The sequence below is a fragment of the Neophocaena asiaeorientalis genome, unplaced genomic scaffold, assembly GCF_003031525.2.
Source record: "Neophocaena asiaeorientalis asiaeorientalis breed wild unplaced genomic scaffold, Neophocaena_asiaeorientalis_V1.1 scaffold268, whole genome shotgun sequence".
Lineage (NCBI taxonomy): Eukaryota > Metazoa > Chordata > Mammalia > Artiodactyla > Phocoenidae > Neophocaena > Neophocaena asiaeorientalis.
In genome coordinates, this window is record NW_020173979.1 from 6,412,641 (window position 1) to 6,436,322 (window position 23,682).

Below are 23,682 nucleotides of genomic sequence, written 5' to 3' on the forward strand. Positions count from 1 at the left end.
GTTTAATAATTTGTCTTCTCATTGCTATTAGCTTTAGTTAGATATTTATTCTCAATTTATCCTTTATTCTGTGGACATGGGCTCTGTGCATACCAGTCGTAAATGGTAGTTATTGTCATAACTCATTAAGATCATATCTAAGGCTCCTTTGAGCTTGGAGACCCTTGGAAACAGCATGGTACAATACCATTCATGTTTATTAAGCATTTGTTTTTTCAGAATAAATGGTAATGAAGGTTGTGTTCTCAGGGACTATAGTAGGGCTCAATAAATGGGATTCCTTATTTAATTAAAATTAGAGAAAGTATTTTTCTTTTCAGAAGCCTAGTTGTGAGAGATAAAGAACCACATGTTCTGTAGATAGCTGACAAATTTCTTTTACTTGTTTTTGTATCCACATGATTGATGATTGTGAAAAAGCAAACAATGCTAATGGCCACTTTGGTAAAAACACACAGTGTTCAAACCTAAGGAGGATTACATTCTTTGGACAGGCTTTATTCCCAGGATATCAAACCCCTTGGCCATGACAGCAGCTACTGCTTCACATAGCAGCATACGCCACATGTTCACCTTCAATACTTCTCCTGAGAACATAGAAAAAGACAGTAAATTTTCTTTTTACAAATCACTATTAAAGAATCTATGTTACTTCTGGATTTTACTGAGAAGTGAATAGCCCAACCCATAGATGTTTTGGGGCTTTAATTAGAATCACCTTTACCTTAAACTATAAGGGGAAACAATCTGAGAAATAGAAGTGTTCTGTTCAAGAAATCTGTTTTCAACTGATGATAAAAGAGATACAAGGCCTGCATTGATTAGATTGTATTTTATCTTTCTTTTTAGAGTTCTTTCCTAGGCCTCATGGTCTGAATTAACTATAAACTTTAACACCATAATGGTGAGATATTTTTCCTAATGAAGTTTTAGTTCTCAGGCATGACTCTCAGAAATGCCTACTTGCCATGTAACACATTAATTCAGTCTACTTCATTAACTCTGTAACAGGGTAGCGCAAAAAGCCTACAAAAGGTATCATTTTTTTCCCCCAAGGGTAGTTTTCGTTATCAAGAACCACAAAGATTCATCCTGGGACCCTTAGTCACACTGCTTTTGTTGGAAATATCCTATTCCTAGTGGCCTCCTAATTATTTTTCTTTAGAGTCTTATGGTTCCATCCCATGAGCCTGAGGGTGGGGAAACTAGTCAGTTTGGGAATGGGAAGAATTCCGTTTATGCTTTTATTAGAGCTAGCTCATTTTGTCTTGTGTATATGATATGGATTAATGTGTAACTGGGGGAAAAATGGGGGGGAGGTGGTTTCCATAAATAAAATAAATTGAAAACCACCTACATCCAACTCAAATAAATGCCCTGTTGGTGCCCAATCCCCAAAATGACTATTGGATGAACCACTCACCAGTTTGTCGATCTTTCTCCACACAATAGCAGCTATCATAGAATTCTGTGAAAGTAGTTGCCAGCTCATAGATATAATCACAGAGAGTGTGGAGAAATAAGTCATCTAAAATCTTCTGCAGAACCTCAGGGAACCGCAAAATGCACCGGCCTAGTTTCCATTCCTTCTCATGGTCCAAAATGATCTTGGTCTCTCGAGCAGCTTTCTGGAGCATTTCTTCATCAATACTGGCCAGACGCGCAATTGACCTGAAAAATCAGGTAACAGCCATCATTCCCCTTTGTTAAGTACATTCTTTTCCATTGAAACATGTAATAAGGAGTGACTGATATAAACAAGAAATGATCATCATTTGATTCAAAATAAAACAAGGTTGTACCCACAATTACCTGATTCTAGTGAAGGCATACAACAAGTAAGCCGCTGTATTTCCTCTATCATCCAGCATTTTGTCAAAGGAGAAGATATAGTCATTCAACCGGTTATGGGAAAGATCAGCATATTTGATACAGCCATAAGCAACAGATGTCTGAGCTGCCTTCAATTCCTCTGTGGTTAAGACCTTTTGGAAAAAGAAAAAAATACTTCATAATCCTGTCTCATAGACAAAAGATGGGCGTAAGGAGCATCTAATGGTGCTTTTTAATCAGTAAACTTTAATAAATATCAACACTGAGGTAGGAAAACATGGACCAATCTACAAAGAAGTGAACAATGAAAATACAATTCATCAGCTCTGCATAACGAAGAATGTTTCCATGAGAAACTTGATTTGTAAATTATGAAGTGTCCGCTTGAATACGTTACTCAGTAAGTGAGAAACGGAAAGCACCAATTATTAGTTTATATCCGCTTCATTCCATCAAAGATTCTGAGGTAGCTTACAGGAAGCAAGTACAGTAAAATAAAAACAAAAATTAGGGTTAGGTAATTAACTGGAATTAAAATAGGGTGTCAAGAACTGGAGATCTAATATTGTTTTGCTAAATTTGGTCATACATTCTGAAGCATTATTAGGTCACAAGTAAGTAAGTAAGGATTTCTGTTCTGGACATGATGCAGTAGCTTGAAGTAGACTAACCCTTCCAGCAAAATCAACTACTTAAAAGCTGAATAAATTATATGAAACAACCGTTTGAAGTCAGCAGAGAGCATCAACACAAGGACACCATTAAGACAACCAGCCGGCATGCTATCTGTTGGCCAGAAAACCTAACTAGGATGATGATATTATCTAGAACCGTTATAATTTTTCATCCACAATGTCAGATGAAATGACTAAAAACCAAGAGGTGAGGTAGGGGGAGGGAGAAACAAGACAACAGAAACAACAAAAACAAGTCAACAGCAACTTTAAAGTCTGGAATTGTTTAAAGAATACTTATTAGCTACAAAGAAGAAAAATAGTAACTTTACAGTGGAGAAACTGATAATATCACCTTAACAAAGTGATCAAAATTATTAACAATCATGAGAAATATCAACATCATGTGCCTCCTGAAATAAAAAAGTGAGAAGAACTATCTTCCCAAGACTGCATAACTGGAATTTAATCATGAGGAAATACCAGATAAATCCAGCTGAGGGACATTCCACAAAAAACCTGACCCTTCGTAAGTGTCAAGATCATGAAAGTCAAAGAAAGAGCAAGGAACTGCCCAGATTAAAAAAGAATAAGGAGACATGAAAACTAAATGCAACATGTGATCTTGGACTAGAAAAAGGACGTCTGTAAGACAAATGGCAAAACTTGACTAAGGTCCGCAGATTAGTGTATTGTATTGCAGCGATGTTAATTTCCTGATTTTGATAATCATACTACAGCTGTAAGATGTTAATGTTTGGGGAAGCTAATATGCGAATTCTTTGTACCATTTTACAATTTTTGGTATGTCTGAAATTATTTCAAAATGAAAAGCTAGAAGAAAAATTTCAAAATGAAAAGCTAAAAAGAAAACTATGATTAAGGTATTCAAATAATTAGAGAGACAAAATTGTATGAAAAGCAAAATTTCAATAGACACTTGGAATACAGAACAGCAAAATATCTGAAGTAGATAAATATTCAAAATAAAGCACGGAGAGAAGAAAAGTGGAAAAAAAAGTGAAAGACACTTTGGGAGACCATCAAAGTTCTAACATAATATATGTACTTAGAATTCCAGAATAGAATGGGGCAAAGATGCAATATTTGAAGAAATATGGCTGAGAATTTTCCTAAACTGATGAGGAACCCAACCCACAGGAAGCTCTGCAACTCCCAAGCAAGGTAAGTACAAAGGAAAGAAGGAAACTCCCTAACTCCCTCTCCAAACCAAACCTAGGCAATAAAAAAAACTGCAGGGAGGAATAAAGTTCACAGGAAAGGGTAAATATGTGGATAAATATAAATGAATAGATGGTCTAAAACAAACACTGTACAAAAGACTTGAACAGACCCTTCACAAAAGACACCCAGATGGCCAATAAGCAATAGTCAACATAAATTACTCATCAGAGAAATGCAAATTTTAACCATAGTGAGATGCTAATACACATTCACCAGAAAAGCTAAAATAGAAGACTCACAAAAAGTTATAGTGGAAGATATGGGGCAACTGGAACAATCACATATTAGTGGTGAGAGTGTACAATGGTTACAACTCTGTCCTTGGCACAATTTTTAATAAAGTTAAGCATAAGCCCACTCTACAACCCATCAATGCCATTCCTAGATATACATCCAAGAGAAAAAGTGCATGTACCCATAGAGTGGCTTGAACAGCAATGCTGAAATTAACTTCTTATTTGTAATAGTCAACAAACAGAAAAACCCTAATGTCCATCAACAGAAGAAACATAATACTATTAGCTAGGGACTTCCCTGGTGGCACAGTGGTTAAGAATTCACCCACAAATGCAGGGGACACGGGTTCGAGCCCTGGTCTGGGAAGATACCACATGCCGCGGAGCAACTAAACCCGTGCACCACAACCACTGAGCCTGTGCTCTAGGGCCTGTGAGCCACAACTACTGAGCCCGTGTGCCACAACTACTGAAGCCTGTGCGCTCCACAACAAGAGAAGCCACTGCACACCGCAACAAAGAGTAGCTCCCGCTCGCCACAACTAGAGAAAGCCTGAGAGCAGCAATGAAGACCCAATGCAGTCATAAATACATACATACTATTAACTAGCAATAAAAAGAAATGAACTACTGATACACCTGGAAAACAGAACACACGTTATGATTTCATTAAAGTCCTCAAACAAAAGTGATCTATGGTGACAAGAAACTTTCTGGGGTGATGGAAATATAACTTGATTGGTTGGTGTTATCATGTCTATACATATGTGTGTGTAAAAATTCATCAAGCTTTACGTTTTACTGTATGCAAATCAAAAGATACTAGCTGAAATGGCCAAATAAATAGAAGAGTCAAAGCAGTTTTTGTTATCATGCAGACAAAACAAACTGATTAGGTGACTAAATTTTCCATTTTTCATCTGATTGTGCCACTTGTGCCTAGGCCAGAACTAAAAAGCAAAACCATTCTGGAGATACCAACTGGGTATACCTCACAACCACCTACTGGAAATAGAGAAAAAAAGTATTTTACATTTCATTTTGCTAACAGTGGAAAGGGAACAGATGGGAAGAATGTAGCCTTACAGCCTGCCTTCATGCTCTCTGGATTATCAGTGATCTACCCAAACCAAACAAGACAGTGGGTCCTCAAAGAACCTTTTTTTTGTTTGGCTCTTTGATGTCTACATTTCTTCCTATTCTGTGTCTCTTTCTGTCATTTTACTCTTCTGTTTATAGTAATTATGTTCGTTCCAAAATACCACTTGACTTGCAGGAGAGTAAAAGACCTAACACTCTTTGAATCTCAATCCTTGACCTCTGTTATTCCCATCTTAAATTTTTTTTGATGCTTTTTTCCCCACTTTGATGCAGTTCCTCCAAATTCCACACAGATCCAACCACAGTCCTTTCTAAGGGTGCTATGAAAGCCCATCATGTTTCCTACTCTGATGGCTCGTCAGTGGCCGAGAGTGGTAGGTGTTTACTGCTATGATCATTCTACAAACGCTCCCAGACAAAGGAGCTCAGCAGATGTACACTCTAATGTAGGCTCTTCACTCAGACCGTCTCAATCTTCAATATTCTCCCATCACTGGTTCAAAGCAGTGACAGGTGAACTGCCAATAAGAAGCAGATATTCTGTGCCACATTAACAAAGGCGAAAAAGGCCATGGCCTTTTGTAATAGCCAAGAACTGTATTTTCACAATAAATACTCAACAATTCAAGAAACAAACTGTGCACTAAAATCTGAGTAATATAAGCCTATCAAAAGTGGACCGACTCCTTATAATCCTTTCCAGTTCTCTCAATAAAGACAAAAATAAAAAACCACAACACCATGCATGCTACACAATACACAAATAAGTCTTTGGATTACCTTGTCTCTTTCTTTTTCCTTCAATTTGTCCATGGAGCGTTTTAGTCCTTCTTCCAGAAGGTCTATGAGGCGCACCGTTTCACCTGATCGTGTTTTAAACTTCTTCCTAATAAAATTTAAATGTCCCAGTTAAACAGATTTTGAAGCAGACCTTCCAACTTAGAAATCTTTGAAAATTAAGGTTTGACACTGCCTTATTCAGCTGACAACCAGGGAAGATGCCTAGATACAGTCAAGTGTCTTTCATCTATTAACCCTCAACTCCAAGCATTCTATGCTTTAGACCCCTAACAGCATTCTCTACATGTTCACCTTTAATACATTCGTTAAAACGGAAAAAAAGAAGACATCCGTTAATTTGTTCATTTTTCTGAACACGAAGTTTGGCTCAGTTGTTTTACCTTCTTAGAAAATTATTAATTAACTACACTTTTGCTTCTAGAACTGCTTGGGAAATAAGCAAATTCTTAACTGGAATCTTACTTGCATTTCTCTGAATAGTAATTCCATCTGTCCAGTGGTAACCAACCCTAGAAGCATATTGGAATCAGCCTGAGAACTTTACCACTGGATGCCAGGGCCCCATTCATACTCACTGAAATCAGAATCTCTGTGGATGGGGCAAAAGTACTGATAAGCACTGCCCTGGGTAACTGCACTATTAAAAAGCATTTCATGAGGGGCTTCCCTGGTGGTGCAGTGGTTGAGAGTCCACCTGCCAATGCAGGGGACACAGGTTTGTGCCCCGGTCCGGGAAGATCCCACATACCGCAGAGCGGCTGGGCCTGTGAGCCATGGCTGCTGAGCCTGCGCGTCTGGAGCCTGTGCTCCGCAACAGGAGAGGCCACAACAGTGAGGCCTGCGTACCGCAAAAAAAAAAAAAAAAGCATTTCATGAAAATTGGATTTTACCTATTAAAAAGAAGTTGCAAGACATTCAAGTATATGATGTCTGTCTTTTTCTGTTTTTTTTAAGTTAAAAAAATCCTTCAATCCCAATAATGGTACAAAGGAAGCATGTTTTTCTATCTAACACAAAGTCTGCCAAAGTAATTGTGATACTTCCTGTTAAAGTTATATGTTCAGAGCTACCTTAAAAAGGATCATCTTGCCCTTCATTATAGAATTAAAACTCCTTTATTATTCCAAAAATATATTAAATACTTCCATAGCTTTCCTTATACCATCCCCTGCCCTCCTTGAGTGTTCCAACAACTTCCAGACATTCTGTGTGATGAAATGATATCCATCATAAAGCCTAACCAAAATGCTAAGAAAGCCTTCCTTAATGTCTCCACTTTGCAATAACTGGTCTTTCCCATTATTCCCTACCTGCGCCTGCCTTGAATTTTTGTTTTTTTGTGTTGGTCTACTCCTCTGACCAGTGGTTCTAATAAGAGGGATGCATACCTGAATACCAAAAGAGCTTTCAAAAACAGATGCCTAATACCCACTGTAGACCTAATAAGTCAGTAACTCTCCTGGTAGGGCCTGGCATGTATATTTTAACAGGCTCCACAGGGAACTGCTCTGCTTTAGATGACAGGCTTCTTCTTCAGGAAGGAGGCCATGTTTTATGTTATCTTCATGTATGCACTGTGGAGCACCCAGCCAATGAGGTAGGTGCTCAATAAACAGGAAGATGATCAAGTAAAATAAGTTATTTATTGTAAAAAAGCCTTAAAACAGAAAAATTCACTAAAAAATAGATGGCAGAATCTGAGCATTTTAATGTCAATATTTAAAATACGGTAGGCTGCTACTGGCTAACTATCACTGATATTATTTTTCTTTTTTATGGTGTAGGACACCATAATTACATGATACCGAATGCAGAAATATAAAACAACCAAAAAAAGAAGTAAAAAATTCCTTAGCCATTACATGATAAATTAAATGCCAATAGATAAATATTGGTGATAAATATTAGACATAAAAGGTAAATGTGTTAATTTTCTCCTAACTGTAGGAATAATCATCTAAATGTTAGTCAAAAAAACCAATAGGGGCTTCCCTCGTGGCGCAGTGGTTGAGAGTCCGCCTGCCAACGCAGGTGATGCAGGTTTGTGCCCCGGTCCAGGAAGATCCCACATGCCATGGAGCGGCCATGGCTCACGGTAAGGACCCAGTGTCTTCTAATTAACAAAAAAGCACAGCTATACAGAAGAGTCATATGTTACAATTAAATGTCTGATCTAAGGTATGTGGTCTCCATATAATCTTGTATCTAAAATAAATACCCTGACACCCCTAGCCTGCCTTTTACATGCTTAATTAGGGCTTTTGTACACTGGCTTGTTAAGCATCTTGAGCTAGCTTATGCAGTTTTTAGAAACATCACCCACTTTTACGTGATGGTAGTAGTTAGGCCATGTCACCAAATCTAAAATGATATGGTGATTAAAGAGCTAAGTGATCCTAAGACAATATTAAATGTAAGATGTTAACAATTTCTCTGAATTCTCCCTAAAAGGCTACATTCTCTGGCAGCGATGAGACATAAGTACAAAACATCTCAGCTGCGTGCACCACTCCAGCATACGTAGACTATGGTATCAAATGAAATACAGCCTCTTTCAAAGAAATCTGGGGGTTAGGTGTGTCACTTCCACCTTCAGATTTTCCAGACTTACTTGTCTTCCCCCAGTACCACACCAAATCCAGCATGAGACACTCGAGTTACTGCAGGGTCATACCAACCAATCATTTGAGCACCACCAAATATTGTCTGGAAGTGTAAAGACTACAAAGAAATAGAAAGAGAAAGTTACTTGCTAAACTTTCTAATTAAAAAAATGACTGAAAGCTCTTCTGCTCAGGAATAAAAATTTGTAAAATTTAAATCACACATCTTGTAAGGCAAGTAAAGTTGTAAAAGCTCTTCTTTATTCCTTATACATGAGAAAAGGAACACCCTTTCAGTTTACAGAGACAAGCGGGAAAGCTGAGAAGTGTACAAGTTTGGCCAAATCCAAACCCTGTACTTTTCCTTATATTACACTACTTTTCTGAATTTTTGTAGGGAAATTTATAGGGTCTTATAGGGCCAAATGCCTCACCAACTGGACAATCTAAACATATACAAATCTTCAAACTCACTTACTTGTCCACTGTCTACCACATAGATGATCATATCTGCTTTTTCCTCAAACAGTCTTTGTTTAATAGCAGCCAGGTCAGATGTATCATAGGTATAACCTCCATCTGATTTTACTATGGTTAATGGTATGGAACATCCTGGAACAAACACAATCTTTCTGCCATCATCCACTTGCACAAATCCTAGAAGAAAAAAACTTTATTAATAATGTTAAAAGAATCTTAAAGGACTATAAATGCTTAGCCATTATAGGATATTTATGAGAGAGCTCAAAAAAAAAAAATCACAGGATTTTTTCCCTCAATGTGACCTAGTATGAGCCTTGGGAAATGGCTATTGTCAAGGTTGTCTGGGCACCCAGGGTGTGTTCAGGGCACAGGTGAGATATCCTGGCAGTTTTCTGGACTAACACTACACTCTTCATAGAGCATCCCATTGGAGCCCAAACTCTTCATAGAGCATCCCACTGGAGCCCACCTGCTCAGCAGACACAGAGCACGGAAATCTGTGCTGTTTTCAAGCTGGAGTCATAGCCTTCCTTTGGGAGGAGGATGCAATTTTTATCATTACCTCTTAAAATGTATTCATTCATTTACAGTTTTAAAGTTAAAACTGCAACAGAGTTCAGGAAACAAACGGCAGGATTTAGCATTTAGAATGGTTAGTGAAAAGTAAAAATAAAATCATGTTCATACACTCATAATGAAAAAGACAAAATTCTTGGATGCAAGAAAGGACAGGAGAGTACATGATGGTAAAAACAGCTATCTTTGAGTGCATGCTACTATGTGCTAAATACTATATTAAGCCTTAAATTCAACCTTCACCATAACTCTCTGCAGTAAATATTGTTATTACTGTTTTTTTTACACTTTAGAAAACTGATGCTTGGTAAGGTGAAGGCACTATAAAATGCTGGTTAAAAACAAACTGGGGCTTCCCTGGTGGCGCAGTGGTTGAGAGTCCGCCTGCCGATGCAGGGGAGACGGGTTCGTGCCCCGGTCCGGGAAGATCCCACATGCCGCGGAGCGGCTGGGCCCGTGAGCCATGGCCGCTGAGCCTGCGCATCCAGAGCCTGTGCTCCGCAACGGGAGAGGCCACAACAGTGAGACGCCCGTGTACCGGAAAAAACAAAACAAAACAAAACAAAAAACAAACTCTGAAGCCAGACTGCCCAGGTTTGAATCTCAGACTTATTACTTACTAGCTATGTAACTCTGGGAAGTTACTAACTTCTCTGTGCTTTTCTCATTATTAAAATTTCATTATCTTAAGTGTACAAATAAAATATGCTAGAGAGGGTAGAGAAAAGGGAACCTTCTTACACTGCTGGTGGGAATGTAAATTGGTGCAGCCACTATGGAAAACAGTATGGAGGTTCCCCAATAACCCAAAACTAGAGTTGCCATATGATCCAGCAATCTCACTCCTGGGCATGTATCTGGACAAGACTATAATTCGAAAAGATGCACGCACCCCTATCTTCACAGCAGCACTATTTGTAATAGCCAAGACATGGAAACAACCTAAATGTCCATCAACAGATGAATGGATGAAGAAGATGTGGTACATATACACAATGGAATATTACCCATAAGAAAGAATGAAATAATGCCATTTGCAGCAACATGGATGGATGGACCTAGAGATTATCATACTAAGTGAAGTAAGTCAGACAGAGAAAGACAAATACCATATGATATCACTTATATGTGGAATCTAAAATATGACACAAATGAACCTATCTACAGGGCAGAAACAGACTCACAGAGAACAGACTTGAGGTTGCCAAGGTGGGGGGCGGGAGGGAGTGGGAGTGTGGGGTTAGCAGATACAAACTATTACATATAGAATGGGTAAACAAGGTCCTACTGCACAGCACAGGGAACTATAGTCAACATCCTGTGATAAACCATAACGGAAAAGAATACAAAAAATATGTATTGACACATACATACATACACATATATACATATATATATATAAAAAACTGAATCACTTTGCTGTACAGCAGAAATTAACACAACATTGTAAATCAACTATATCTCAATTAAAAAACTTTTTAAAAATTCATTATCTTAAAAGTATGGTCCCTAGGCTCCAGAATGTGACTAACAAATACCATTTGTCATTCAAGGAACCAAGTTTCCTTGCAGATATCAGATTGGTTGAATCCAGATCTAAGGGAAATGGTCGAAAAACATAAAAGATATTAAACCTAATTTACAATAATGCTAAAAGCAATCCAGTTGTCACATCTGGAAGATATTAAGAAATTAATTTATTATTCTGAAAATTGATAAAGAAAGAAAAATAAAGGACCAAGAATTTATACTGTTTGTCTTCTATGAATTGTACCTCAGGATAATCAAAATGATTATGTGACAAAGTTCTGCACGTGAGAATTCCAGGTAACAAAGGAATGACAGAATGTCACCATTTTCCAATCTCTAATGAAATAATGGAACAAAGTCATGACAATCAACAGCTGCTAAAACCTCTAGGGGAAAGTCTAATGGGGAAATTAAAGGATAGATCAGGCTGACAACACCTAAACCCACTAATTCATCTTAACATCATAGTAAGAGAACCAACCAAAAATTGGCATTCTTGCAAATTAAACAAGACAAAACAAAAAAGGGAAGAAAATAAAAACACAAACCAGAATTTAATCAAACCTCTCTAGAAAATACAGATAGAGGAATTGTTACATAACATTATATGGGAATCTCTGTAAGACAAACAGCCTAGTTTCTTCAAATAAATGAGAAAAAAGGATGGGGCTAATGGAGAGAAACCCATGACCTACAGAATTTATAGTAAACAAATGTGCAGACACTGAAAAAAAATACTCATGATTAAAAAAGATTATGAATCAACTTGGGATATTTGAACTCTTGACTCACTATTTAATATTAAGGAATTATTAACTGTCATGGAATAGTAATGGTATTGTGGTTTTGGGGTGGGATGAAGGGCCTGTTGTTTCAGAGACAAACCAAAGCAGTTATACATGAAATTATATGATATAAGCAGTGTATATAGGAAAGTATAGACATAGTAAGATCGGCCTGCATTCATAATTAAGTTGGGTAACAAGTGCATGGAGTTGGGGATTACTAGAATATTCCCTCCGCTTTTGCCTATGTTTGAAAATTTGTATAATAAAGTTAAAAAAAAAAACAACTCACCTCTATCTTCAAACTCCTTCACAATATCATTCATCATATCTTGATAGAAGGATTCTCCCCTCTCTATTAAAGAGATGTCCAACGCCTCATAGATTTTATTAAACTCTAGGGAAAAAGTTACCAAATAAAGAAAATGTATAATTTAAACAAATAGGAAACATGCATCTTACCTTAAAAGAAATTATGTAATTGAAGCATTTGGAAGGAAATTAATTACATGAAAATGTATGAAACAGAGCATTACATACATACTGCCACTATGAAAATTTGGAAAGAATATAGCAAGATACATATCAAAATTATTAATAGTGGGTAGGAATACAGATAATGTATTTCCTTTTTTCCTGTCTACATTTATTTTGTTCCTGCAAGGAACAAATACCTACTGTAATTTTTAAAAAATTTACTCTTAGAAAATGTAAATGAGAAGAAAAAAAGAAAAGCCTTTCCTATTTGGAGTTCAACTGTTTACTGAATTTTCTTATATAGTTTTTTTCTAATTTGTACCATTTATCTGTTTCTCTAGCCATGCATTAGTGACACAAGATAACCTACAGTAGCACAACACATTTTACTGCCTAGTGTGGCAAAACAGCCATCAGCCTTTTCCAAAGATCTACTGGCTCTTCTTGTTCATTTATTCCTCAAAGTGACCTTTCAGATTATGTTAAAATTGTCTTAAAACCACAAATGAATGTGGAGAACTAGGGGATTCTGCATGACACTCTGTCCAAACATTCTATTCCATCCTTTTGCGTATTTCCCTTCATTTTAGCCCTACGCATTCTTGGATAGACTTATTCCTAACTATTTTTATAGCTTTGGATGCTACTGTGAATAGCATCTTTTTCTCTTCTACTTTCTTTCCTAATTTTTCCTGACTTCTGAGGAAGTTAAATTTTGCACCTGCCTGTCTTTATAAACTTTCTTTGCAGTTTCAACTTCAGAAAATACTTAAGAAAAATAATCTATTTGCTAGTCCTTGAAAATTTAACGTGTCATTCAAGGTCAATTTTGAATACTCAAGAAACTGTATGCAATAGTATCTGTTAGATGAATGAACAAAGCCCAGAAACTCACCTTGGCGGGAGACATCACAGATAAGCTTCCAAGCTTTTATGATGTCTGGATTTTTACTCTGGAGCAAAACAACACACTGGTATGCTCTCTTCTTAAATTCCTCCTCGGTATCAAATCTCTTCTTGGATTCCTGTGTTTAAAAAACAAAAAAAAGGTAAGGTTTGTAAAGAGTGACCCCCATATTTCTAGATAAAAAATTTGTACATTTCTCAAAAAGACCTAGACAGACCCCACAAATAGACCAGAGTGAGGAAGTAAAAATTTAGAACACCAGAGCAAGTACTCTATCTCAACAAAGAGTACTGTTACAGATGAATGCGCCAATAAAACCCTATTATTTCCTCTGAAATAATTTTTCTTAAAAATATAAAATTCTCATCACAGTGCTACCTCTACTTTTCCAATTCACACCAATGCTATGTTCCAGGAGAGTAATAATGAATAGCTAACAGATGAGGAGGAATTTTCTGGGCTCTATTTTCCATTCTGGATGAACAATTTTTTTTGTAATTAAAAATAAAATTGCTTTCATTGTTTTTATATCTATTTTGAAAGCAACACATGCTTACTAAAAAAAATATATATATATATTGTTAATCCCATCCCAAACTCACCAGCAATAACATTTTGATGGAAATTCTAGACATTTATTTATAATTACAGATCTATATGTTTTAAAAAAACTGGAAATATATGGCTTTTCTTTTACCTTGGTTTTAAAATTTAGCAATGTATTAAAAACATTTTATTGCATTAGTAGATTTGCCTCATTATATTCAGTGCACAGAATCCCAAGAGACTATAAGTTATTTCACCCACCTGATACCAGTAAACAATTTATTTTCATTTTTTCATTAGAAAATACATACCAAAAGACAAAAGTAACTTCAAAAAACCCAATAACAACCAACCAAAAAACCCACAAATATTTACTTTTTAATGCAGTAATCCTATTCTTGGGATCCTGTCTATCATAAGGAAACAATTTTAAAAAGGAAGAAGACCTACAGTATGAAGTTTGAGCTCCCCCCAAATGGGGGAAGAAAATCCAACAATAGGGAGTGAAATAAACTTTGGTCCACAAATCCAAAATAATGTGCTGTTATAAAGTAACATGAAAGAGTTTGATAAAATGTTTAACAGGCAGAATACAAAAATGATATTATAACCACAAATGATATAATACATGTTTGAATGTTTGTATACAGATAAGTAAAGGAGTCACACTAACTGATTTAAAATTATGGTTTATGGTAAATTGTCTTTAAAAAACTGTTTATATATACTTAACAATGCTTTCAAAATATATAAAATGAAGACGAAAACTACAGCATCAGAAAATTTTAAATATTAAAATGTATTTTGACTAACAAACTCCTAAATTCACTTAAGAATGGGTAATGTAGAATTAAATTTTTAACATACACCAATAAAAAAAGCAAACATGATGTGTTAAGTAACAGAGTTTAGCAACTGTTATAGTAGCTTCAAATACCATTTTAAACTCCCTAAGGAAAACAAATAATGTGATAAATGATAAACACACAAATAATAGAACAATAAATAAAATCAAACCTTATAAAAAGCCTGAAGATCCCCAATGGGAGGTGAAACTGTTAGGTAATCCGGAAATCTGTCTTGCAGGTGAGCAATGAGCATGCCAAACTGGGTTCCCCAATCTCCTACATGGTTTAATCTAATACCAAAAACAGAACATAAAATCGCTTTAAAATGATAAACATGGTTAAATTAGAGGAATTATATTCCATTAGGAGCCACTAACATTAAGTGCCAGTACATCACATTTAGTAATATCTTTCTATGGAGGTGTTTCCTCAACTGGTCTGAGAGGCAAAGACCAGGTCTGTTATATTTAGCATCGCATACCCAGGAATGGAGGCTGCAAACAGCAGGCCTCTAGGATTTGCTGAATGAAGTTCCTATCAATGGACTGTGATCTGTTTATTGTGTAGTTAACTGGGACAATGGCAGCTGGGCCAATGTTGGTCATTACCACAATTTTATGAAAATTTAACTTTTCAACTAATTATCTTAGTGTCATTAGTGGTTCCCAAATGTCAATGGACAAAATTCTTCAAAATATGTCAATCCAACCACTTCTCATTCCTCACGGCTTTCATCTAATCTCAAACCACCAGATCACCTCTTAACTGGATTATTAAAACAGCCTTCTAATTCATTACTATAGTTCTCCCTCAGTTGCCTAGCTTCTTCACAGAAACCAGAGTAATCTCTAATTAGACTACATGCCCTACTAAGACTTTCCAATAACTTCTCACCACACTTAATAAAATCCCAATTTCCTACCATGGCCTATGAGGCCCAGCACCATCTGTTTCTTGCTTACCTCTCCCACTAGACTATATACCCCGAGTATACACGAGGCAATCAAGAAATATCTGTGGAACAAATGGGGGAGCTTTTTCCTTGGTTCCGCCCCCTACCCCAAGTCTTAAAAGCTGTTAGTCCAGAGGAGGGGCCAAGGACATAATTTAAAAGCCTAATGGGTGATTATGAAGCAGAACCACACTGATGAATCACTGATTTAGTCAAAGATTCTTTCTCAAGTGACATTCTCCCTTGTCTATAGAAATCTCCAAAGAAAGCCAAGAGTACATACCGCAGCACATTATATCCTGCAAACTCAAAGAGGCGGCACATGCTCTCTCCTATGATTGTCGACCTGAGATGGCCTACATGCATCTCTTTAGCTATGTTGGGAGAGGAAAAGTCAACTACAACCTAGGATAAACAATAAAGATTTTTTTTTAAAGGGTTATAAACATTTTATTCTGCTAACACATTCATTAATAACATTTAATAATAAACTTAAGACTTAAACAGTAGCTTGCATTGTAATTCAATTGTGTTAGGTTTTCTGATGAAACCTGTCCATTATTAACTGAAAAATAATCAAATTTGTTTAAACAAATTCTATTCTCTAATCTATTCTCTATTTCAGAGATAACTCATAAATATCGGTTGGCTACCTCAAATGCTTTATGGAATGAAAGGAAAAAATCACATAGCAATCAAGACCCAGGGGAAAAGTTACTTCACAGCTATGTTCATAATCTCAAAGTATTAATGATTATATCTCAGTATAAGAAGTAAAAGCCATTCCTAGTTACAACTAACACAATTCTAATGTACTATTATATCAATCAAAAATTGTACATATACCTTTTTGTTTTCTCCAATGGCAGGTAGTTTAACACCATTCACCAAGAGGTTGGTCAACTGTTGTGATACAAAGCCCTTTCTTAAGTGGACATTAATAAAACCTAAAGAACAATAGAGAAGAGAAAAAAAATCAGACAGCCTCCAAACTTGAGGATTGCTCACCCCCAAAGCCTTTCTCAATTTCACTTACGCTGGCTCCAGAGCCTTAGTCTGATTCTGGCAAAACTTTTCAGGCTTCCAACACCACTTGGGGCCTTGGCTTGAGCACTCCTGTAAGTTCCTTGTTTCAGCATCTATTTCAAACTTGCACCACTCTCCTGAAAGCTTCTTACTTAATTCAGGGCCCCTTCACTCTCAGCAAATGATTTATTTACCTCTTAACAGAAAAGAGGTGATTCTTTTGTACAGAATACCTGCCATGATCTATCTCCTTTTTGCTTATGAAGAACTAAGCCAGAGGGAGAAAAAGTTAACTCATCCAAGACTAGGGTGGCTAAGTCTAGTTTAAAACTACAGTTTCCTAACTCTCAATCTAAGGTGCTTTCATCATCTTGTTCAGTATACAAGTTATAACCCTATGTTTATATTTAAAATGGTTTTCTTGGGAATTCCCTGGCGGACCAGTGGTTGAGACTCGGCACTTTCAATTCTGTGGGCCCGGGTTCAATCCCTCAGTCGGCAAACTACTGGTAAAAATCCTACAAGCCGCGTGGCACGGCTAAAAAAAGTTTTCTTATTTCTAAAGGACTCAGCAATCAATACAACTACTTAAGAAAGATAACATTATGACATACCAGGACCAGCAATTTCAACTTTTTCAATATATTCATTGTCTGGGAGGTGTTTGATAATGTTTCCAGCAATTTCCCTTGGATTAACTTTCTGTTCCTTGGTTTTGAGCATCTATAAAACATAAATGATTCATTACACAACAGGCTTCAGCAAGGCAGTAGGAAATGCACAACTGACAAAGCATCAGATGCATTTGACATAAGACCCATCAAAAGGCAGAAAAGCAGAGACCAATAACCTTGTAAAGGGACTGATTAAAGCATCAGACATCAAAGTGCCAGAAGGAATAAAAAAGTGCCAAAACCACAGGACCTCCATTTGAAAATGAGTTGCCAAAACTAACTAGAACTTTTTAATGAAGACTTCTAAAGTCTTTAGTTATAATGCCCGTTTCCAGGATATTCACAATCCTAATTTGCAAATATTCAGAGTTGAGTAATAAATAGCACCTTTATAAACTTAACCCCAGCATAGACACACAAAAATTATCTAGAAAAAAATCTGGTCTCTTTAGATGAAGCCTTTCTTTTCAGCAATGAAAAGGAAGCAAAAAGTCCCAAACCAGGGGCAATAAACTACTAACACATTAGACAATGTAGCTATTAGAAATAGGGAACTCCTCTGCCTGAATATGAAATACACAAGCCCACCTCAGAGACACATCTCCACCAAATATTTGATGGGAATGCTGGTTCTAGACAGCTAACTTTTAATCCTTCAACAATAACACAAAGCCATCCTGGACACAAAAGGAGGGAAGTGCCAAAATAATACCAACTATTACCCTTAAACATTGAGAATACATATGTATAGAATATATATATATATATATATATATAATTTAAATATTCAAATTGGTGCTTTTTAAAAATTAAAAACACACATATTCCCTTTCTTCAAGTTTTTCAGAACTGTGGAAAATGTTTTCACTAAGGATACAATTTGCTATTATTTATGCAAATGGTAATGATAATTATAATGCTTAAGAAAATCAAATCATCAAGAATGCTTTGTAATAATATAATCACCTGACAGATACCCATAGCACTATTACACTGATAGTCCCCAAACTTGGGCTGTTGACTTGGTGTCACTATCAGTGGAGGATTTTCCAAACCTGGATAGGCAGCCTTAATGGCACAACCAAAGACCTCTTGTAGGCAACTATTGATGTTAAGCATATTTTTAGTTGGTTTGCTCCTTTCTGCTTGAAGACTCTGTAAGAAAAGAATAAAAATGTCAATAAATTCTAAATTATCATACAAAATTTTCCCAAATATTTTGCAAAACCTTGAAATGTCTTCAGAAGAACTGAAAGGTAATATACACTGATAGTGTAATGCTCTCATACCTAGGATATGCTGAGAAACATTAATAGAACAAGTCTATCCCATAGCATCTAAGACATACATGTAAAAATGTCCCGAGTACTTTCTTTCTACAGTTATTTATTTATTTATTTTGCAGTACGCGGGCCTCTCACTGTTGTGGCCTCTCCCGTTGCGGAGCACAGGCTCCGGACGCGCAGGCTCAGCGGCCATGGCTCACGGGCCCAGCCAATCCGCAGCATGTGGGATCTTCCTGGACCAGGGCACAAACCCGCGCCCCCTGCATCGGCAGGCGGACTCTCAACCACTTCGCCACCAGGGAAGCCCTCTACAGTTATTTTATCAGAACAGAAATTAGCAATAGAGAGTAAGGGGCTGATGGGATTTTCTCAGCTTCCCTAAAGCACTGAGAAAATAATACAAAATAAATCCTAAATAACTTCTTATCAAATGCTGGAACTGAAAGCTCTATGGACATAAGAAATTAAAAAATATATTCTCTCCATTAAAATGTTGACCCCTTCAAGGCATGAAATGAAACAGATAAAAAATACTGCTGGGTAATATTAATATATCAGAATAACAGGTTGTTTTGTCTTACTGCTATTCCCATGTTGGACTACTACTACCTCCTATTTCTCACTTTCTCTGAAGTGGAATATATTCATTTAAGATAGTGTAGAATTAATTAATTACCTCTATTATTGCACTTTTCATACCTTCTCCAAATTATCTGTCTGTATCACCAGACTTCTGATTGCAAAGAAAGTGTCCTATTTATGGCTCTATCCCTGGCACCTAGCATTGTACCTGCCATGTAGCATGTCAAGATGACTGGTGACTGAACACATATGCTCATAACGGAATACAAATGAAAATGCTGCTACAAAGTAATCACAACTTTACATCAGTCAAAATGCCAATGATGTGCAATATGAATGGCAACAATAATGAAAACTATTATTCGAGTAGTACTGAACTGAGTACTACTCAGTAACTTGAGTCTCAAGAACTGAGTCAAGTGCTTTATTTATTTATGTGCATTATTTTACTTCATCTACATAACAAAAATTCGGTTTGTGACTACTATCATCATTTCCTTGTGGGCTAGAGATTAAGTAACCGGCCAAAGATAACAAAGGCAAGTGGCAAAGTCAGGATTCATGGTCAGTACTGCTGGAATGGAGCATTTCAGGTTCTATGCTTCCTCGTCACCCTCTCTACCATTATGGAAGAAATTATATTCTTTAAACTCACTAAAATACTGATTTAAATTTTTAGTCAGTCAGTAATTGACTCCCCTGTGATGACACACTCAAAAAAGGGGAAGATATGCTTTTCACAATGTAAAGGTTTCCAATAACAAATATTGGGTTGGCTAAAAAGTTCATTCGGGTTTCTCTCTAACATCTTAATGGAAAAACCCGAACAAACTTTTTGGCCGACACAATACTAAAGTTATTAGATATGATCCTAAGACCCAAAACCAATTGTAGATAAATCTCCATCTATTTTTTTTTTTTTTAACATCTTTATTGGGGTATAATTGCTTTACAATGGTGTGTTAGTTTCTGATTTATAACAAAGTGAATCAGCTATACATATACATGTGCTCCCATGTGTCTTCCCTCTTGCGTCTCCCTCCCTCCCTGCATCTATTTTTAAAGGCTGGAAATATCAGTATATATGTATGGATGTGTGTATGTCTCTGTGTGTATATATGTAAACACACGTATATGAATCCATTGTACTTGATTTCTGCACCATGCAATTAAGTATTTGACTATAATTAAATACTTTTCCCCAACCTGTTTCGTATGTGCAAGTCTTTTCTCCCCTCAAATGGTAAGTTCCATAAGGTTAAGAAATATTACATACGGTACAAACACCTTTGCTATAACTCAATATAGGCATTCTGAAACACCTCACATTATGCAAAAAAACAAACAAAACAAAAAAACACCTCTTAAAACCATAGAGCTTAAGAGAAATTAGCATCAGAAGCAGATTACTCAAAATCTCTGATTTTGTAATAAGAGCACCATCACATAGCAATCTTAACATTGTCACTGGTGAAAAACGTACCCATAATTCTAATAAGTACTAAGTAAATATAAGACTTAATCTTGGGGGGGGGGAAGACAGCTCAGTAGGAGGGGGTATACAGAAGAGTTGAGGCTGTTGAGTTAATGAAAACAAGGGCAAAAATGCCTCTGAGACAACCATCCAACACGTGTTTCTAACTCAGAGCATGTGGCCAAAGTGAGCCAGAGGAAGAGGGTAGGTAGGGAGCATGGGCATCCCGCACTATTTATTCTTCTGTGGCTTGCTGTTCTCTGTTGTGTACCTTGTATTCAGTGCTGTTACTCAGTAGGGCAAAGTATCTATGAAAGAACCAATATGCCTTCCACATTACACTGACAGAATTCTCCTATTTACAATTAGAGCTAGTTCCCATTATGAAAATGTGTATTAGAATACATTGTACTTCCTTTTGTATCTTTTCCCTCCTAGACTCTAGCACATATTAGGCATTTAACAATACCTCTGAATTGAAATAAATATAATAGGGAAATGGGTAAAAATAAGTGCAGAATGAATGAGGTAATCAGAAAGGTGAGATATTTTGGGGGCAATTCCATGGAAAAGGAATTTTGTGATTTTAGAAGACTCAAAGCTATTTTAAGCAGAAGAGATCACAGTAGGTAATAAAAAAGACTTCACGGGAGTGGGGCAGGCAGAGTCTAAGATGAATAAATGGGGTAAGCTTTGGAAAAAAGGTATAACGCCAGTGCAGCCTGGCTGAAAGTAGTACACACACAGGAGGACAATTATGGGAGTGAGGTCATCCTCTAGGATGTGTCATCAGCAGACCTGAAAGGCAGGCCAAGAAACTAAAACCCCAACTGAAGCAAGCTCACTATGTTGACAAAACTTATAAACACTGTTAGATCATGAAGTCATTAAATAAACAGTACAACACAAGCTTCCTGGAAAAAAATGTTCTGAAAATCTAAGTGGAAAAAAAAAAAAATATATATATATATGATGTTGTAAAATACGAAAGTAAAACTGTACAATAACCAACTTAAAGCAGAGAAGGGCTGTGGGTGTATTTAAAAATATTTCCATTTGAGAGACGCAATTATGTAAAATTAAGCTGGCCAAACACTTAGTGTGATGAAACATTTCAAAGGGCCCTAGAAGGACAAGAGCAATTGCTCCATTATCTGCACCAAAAACTGAGTCCTAACTTGTCTCACACAGGGAGAAAGGACATGGTTTCTTCACTCCTTTTTCCAAATTCCTCAGGGCATGCTTTCAGAATCTTCGATAACAAGGATTTTAAAAAAAGCCACAATAATTTAAACTGTAGAATGAAACTAGAACCTAGAGTACTCACCTTCTGAAGGATATTCAGCCGATACTTTAATTTTAAATTTTCTTCCCGCAACTGTTCCAAATTTGAAGAAGCTTCTGAACAGCTGCAGTTTTTCAACCGATTAATTTCAGCAGTCAGAAACGTAATCTCTTTCTCCTAGGAAAGAAAAGCCACTTTGTTCGGTCCATCATACGATGTGATAAATTGAACCACAGGCTTACTTCCTCCTTTCCCCTCCTCTCCACCTGGGTGTGGCAGAGGTGATGGGAATGAAGGAGTTTCCTTTGGATAAGCTGTGATTTTTCTTCCTTGAGGTTTTTGATGACATTAGGATATTATCCTTGATAAGAAAAAATGAAGCATGTGTGTTGGTGGGGAGAAACAGGAGTGTTAAGCATGCAAGGGGATAAGCTTCAGATCGCTTGTTTCTTTTTTGGCTCAAGTGCCACCCCTTCCGCCTTTTCTGAGACACAAGGATTTTCCCATTTTTTCCTCTCTTTGTTTCCAGGGTCGTAGGTCCTAGCATAGATGTTCTCCTCCAACTAAAGACATGTCCAGTCAAAAGAAAAGCAAGCTTCTAACCTAACTGCATTACTAAGGGAGACACGCCCTCACTTTAACTGTCAGATTGTCTACCTGGACCTAACTACAACCGAAAACATTGCCATAAATGAGCATACATTATGTTCCAGGCACTGAGCTAACACTTTTCAGAAATTATCTCTATTATTCTTATCACAACCCAGCGAGAGGGTACTTACAGCCCCACACGGACAAAGACCATGCGAGGAGAGCGGTAAAGAACGTGCCAATCTACCTGACCAACTTGTACTGTTGTGAGGGATTTAGCATAAAGCAGTTCCCGTGATGAGATGACACCGCGTAACCTACATTCCCATCACCCCTCCCACCTCTCCCTACCTGGGCCTAGAGGGTAAGGGAACTGTCACTTTTTGACAAAGTATGACAGTTCTTCCCCCCACGAATACTGAGGGCAAGAGAGCAAACTCCTGCTTGATAATGAACGACTGCACGGGCTTTTCAGGGTTCCTCTTGCTCAGCAGCACGACGAGAACGGTGGCTGAGCTGCAAACAGGACCCAGGGCCCCTCTGCCTGGTCCCGCGCTTCCACCGAGAGCGCGCGCGTGCTCGGGAAAAGACGAGCACTGCTCGAGGCTGTACTCAACACGCCAGGCTCCAGCACCCCACCCCCCGGACACGCTGGCTTGGGGAAGTCAGAGAGAGGGGGACCCTCCACCTCGCTGAACGTCACCGTCACCCGGGCCTGGAAACCACGGGTTCTTCCTCTCCCACCTCTGGGAGAGCGTTTCTGGGAGGGCATTAAGCTTCCGAGGCAGCGCAGGCCGGTCCCCGCCTCGCTGCCGTCGCGTTATCGCTGCCCGGGCGGCAGCCGGGCCCCGGTGCCTCCCTTCCAAACCTTCCCACCGGACCCACGCGGTCCCACCTGCTGCAGCAGCCGCGCGGAGCAATGAGCAACCCAGCCATCCATCCTCTCCTCAGCGCCTTACCCACCAAGCCGCCGGAAGCGGAAGCGGCAAGCCCCGCCGGAAGCGGAACCCCTCTCCCTCTGCCCTTCCCGGCCCCGCCCAGCCGTCTCGTGGGTGTCGCCTCTGCTGCCCCCTGGTGAAATCCAGGAGACACTGCGGGGAGAACCCGCGGGAATTTTCTGCCAGGATGGGGGTGGGGGTGGGGCTGCAGCCTTTAGATTCTGATGTT

The 23,682-nt window shown here is 37.8% G+C and overlaps 1 protein-coding gene across 2 annotated transcripts; it reads right to left on the reverse strand.

The window, feature by feature from the left end:
* Positions 1 to 358: 358 nt before the first annotated feature.
* On the reverse strand, positions 359 to 23,498 carry RARS1 (arginyl-tRNA synthetase 1). 2 transcript variants are annotated; one of them, XM_024753375.1, is made up of 15 exons: positions 23,411 to 23,498; positions 21,967 to 22,101; positions 18,264 to 18,452; positions 17,238 to 17,346; positions 16,444 to 16,544; positions 15,881 to 16,002; positions 14,815 to 14,935; positions 13,240 to 13,369; positions 12,160 to 12,264; positions 8,972 to 9,150; positions 8,502 to 8,611; positions 5,870 to 5,975; positions 1,813 to 1,985; positions 1,424 to 1,671; positions 359 to 587 (listed from the first exon to the last, which is right to left on the reverse strand). In XM_024753375.1, exons 1-15 carry the CDS (start codon positions 23,453 to 23,455, stop codon positions 478 to 480), a joined length of 1,983 nt encoding a protein of 660 aa, XP_024609143.1. In that variant the 5' UTR covers positions 23,456 to 23,498; the 3' UTR covers positions 359 to 477. The 2 variants fall into 2 exon arrangements, with proteins under 2 accessions (XP_024609143.1, XP_024609144.1); XM_024753376.1 differs by lacking the exons at positions 21,967 to 22,101; positions 23,411 to 23,498 and having other exon boundaries at positions 362 to 587; positions 18,353 to 18,452.
* Between the last annotated feature and the right edge of the window lie 184 nt (positions 23,499 to 23,682).

Coding starts and splice junctions, on each gene's coding strand:
- RARS1 (XM_024753375.1), bottom strand. CDS start 23,455: ATGGATGGCTGGGTTGCTCATTGCTCCGCGCGGCTGCTGCAGCAG. Junction 13,370..14,814: donor ATCTTCAGGCTTTTTATAAG/GTTTGATTTTAT, acceptor TTTTAAACACAG/GAATCCAAGAAGAGATTTGA. Junction 9,151..12,159: donor GAAGGAGTTTGAAGATAGAG/GTGAGTTGTTTT, acceptor TTTTTCTTCTAG/GATTTGTGCAAGTGGATGAT.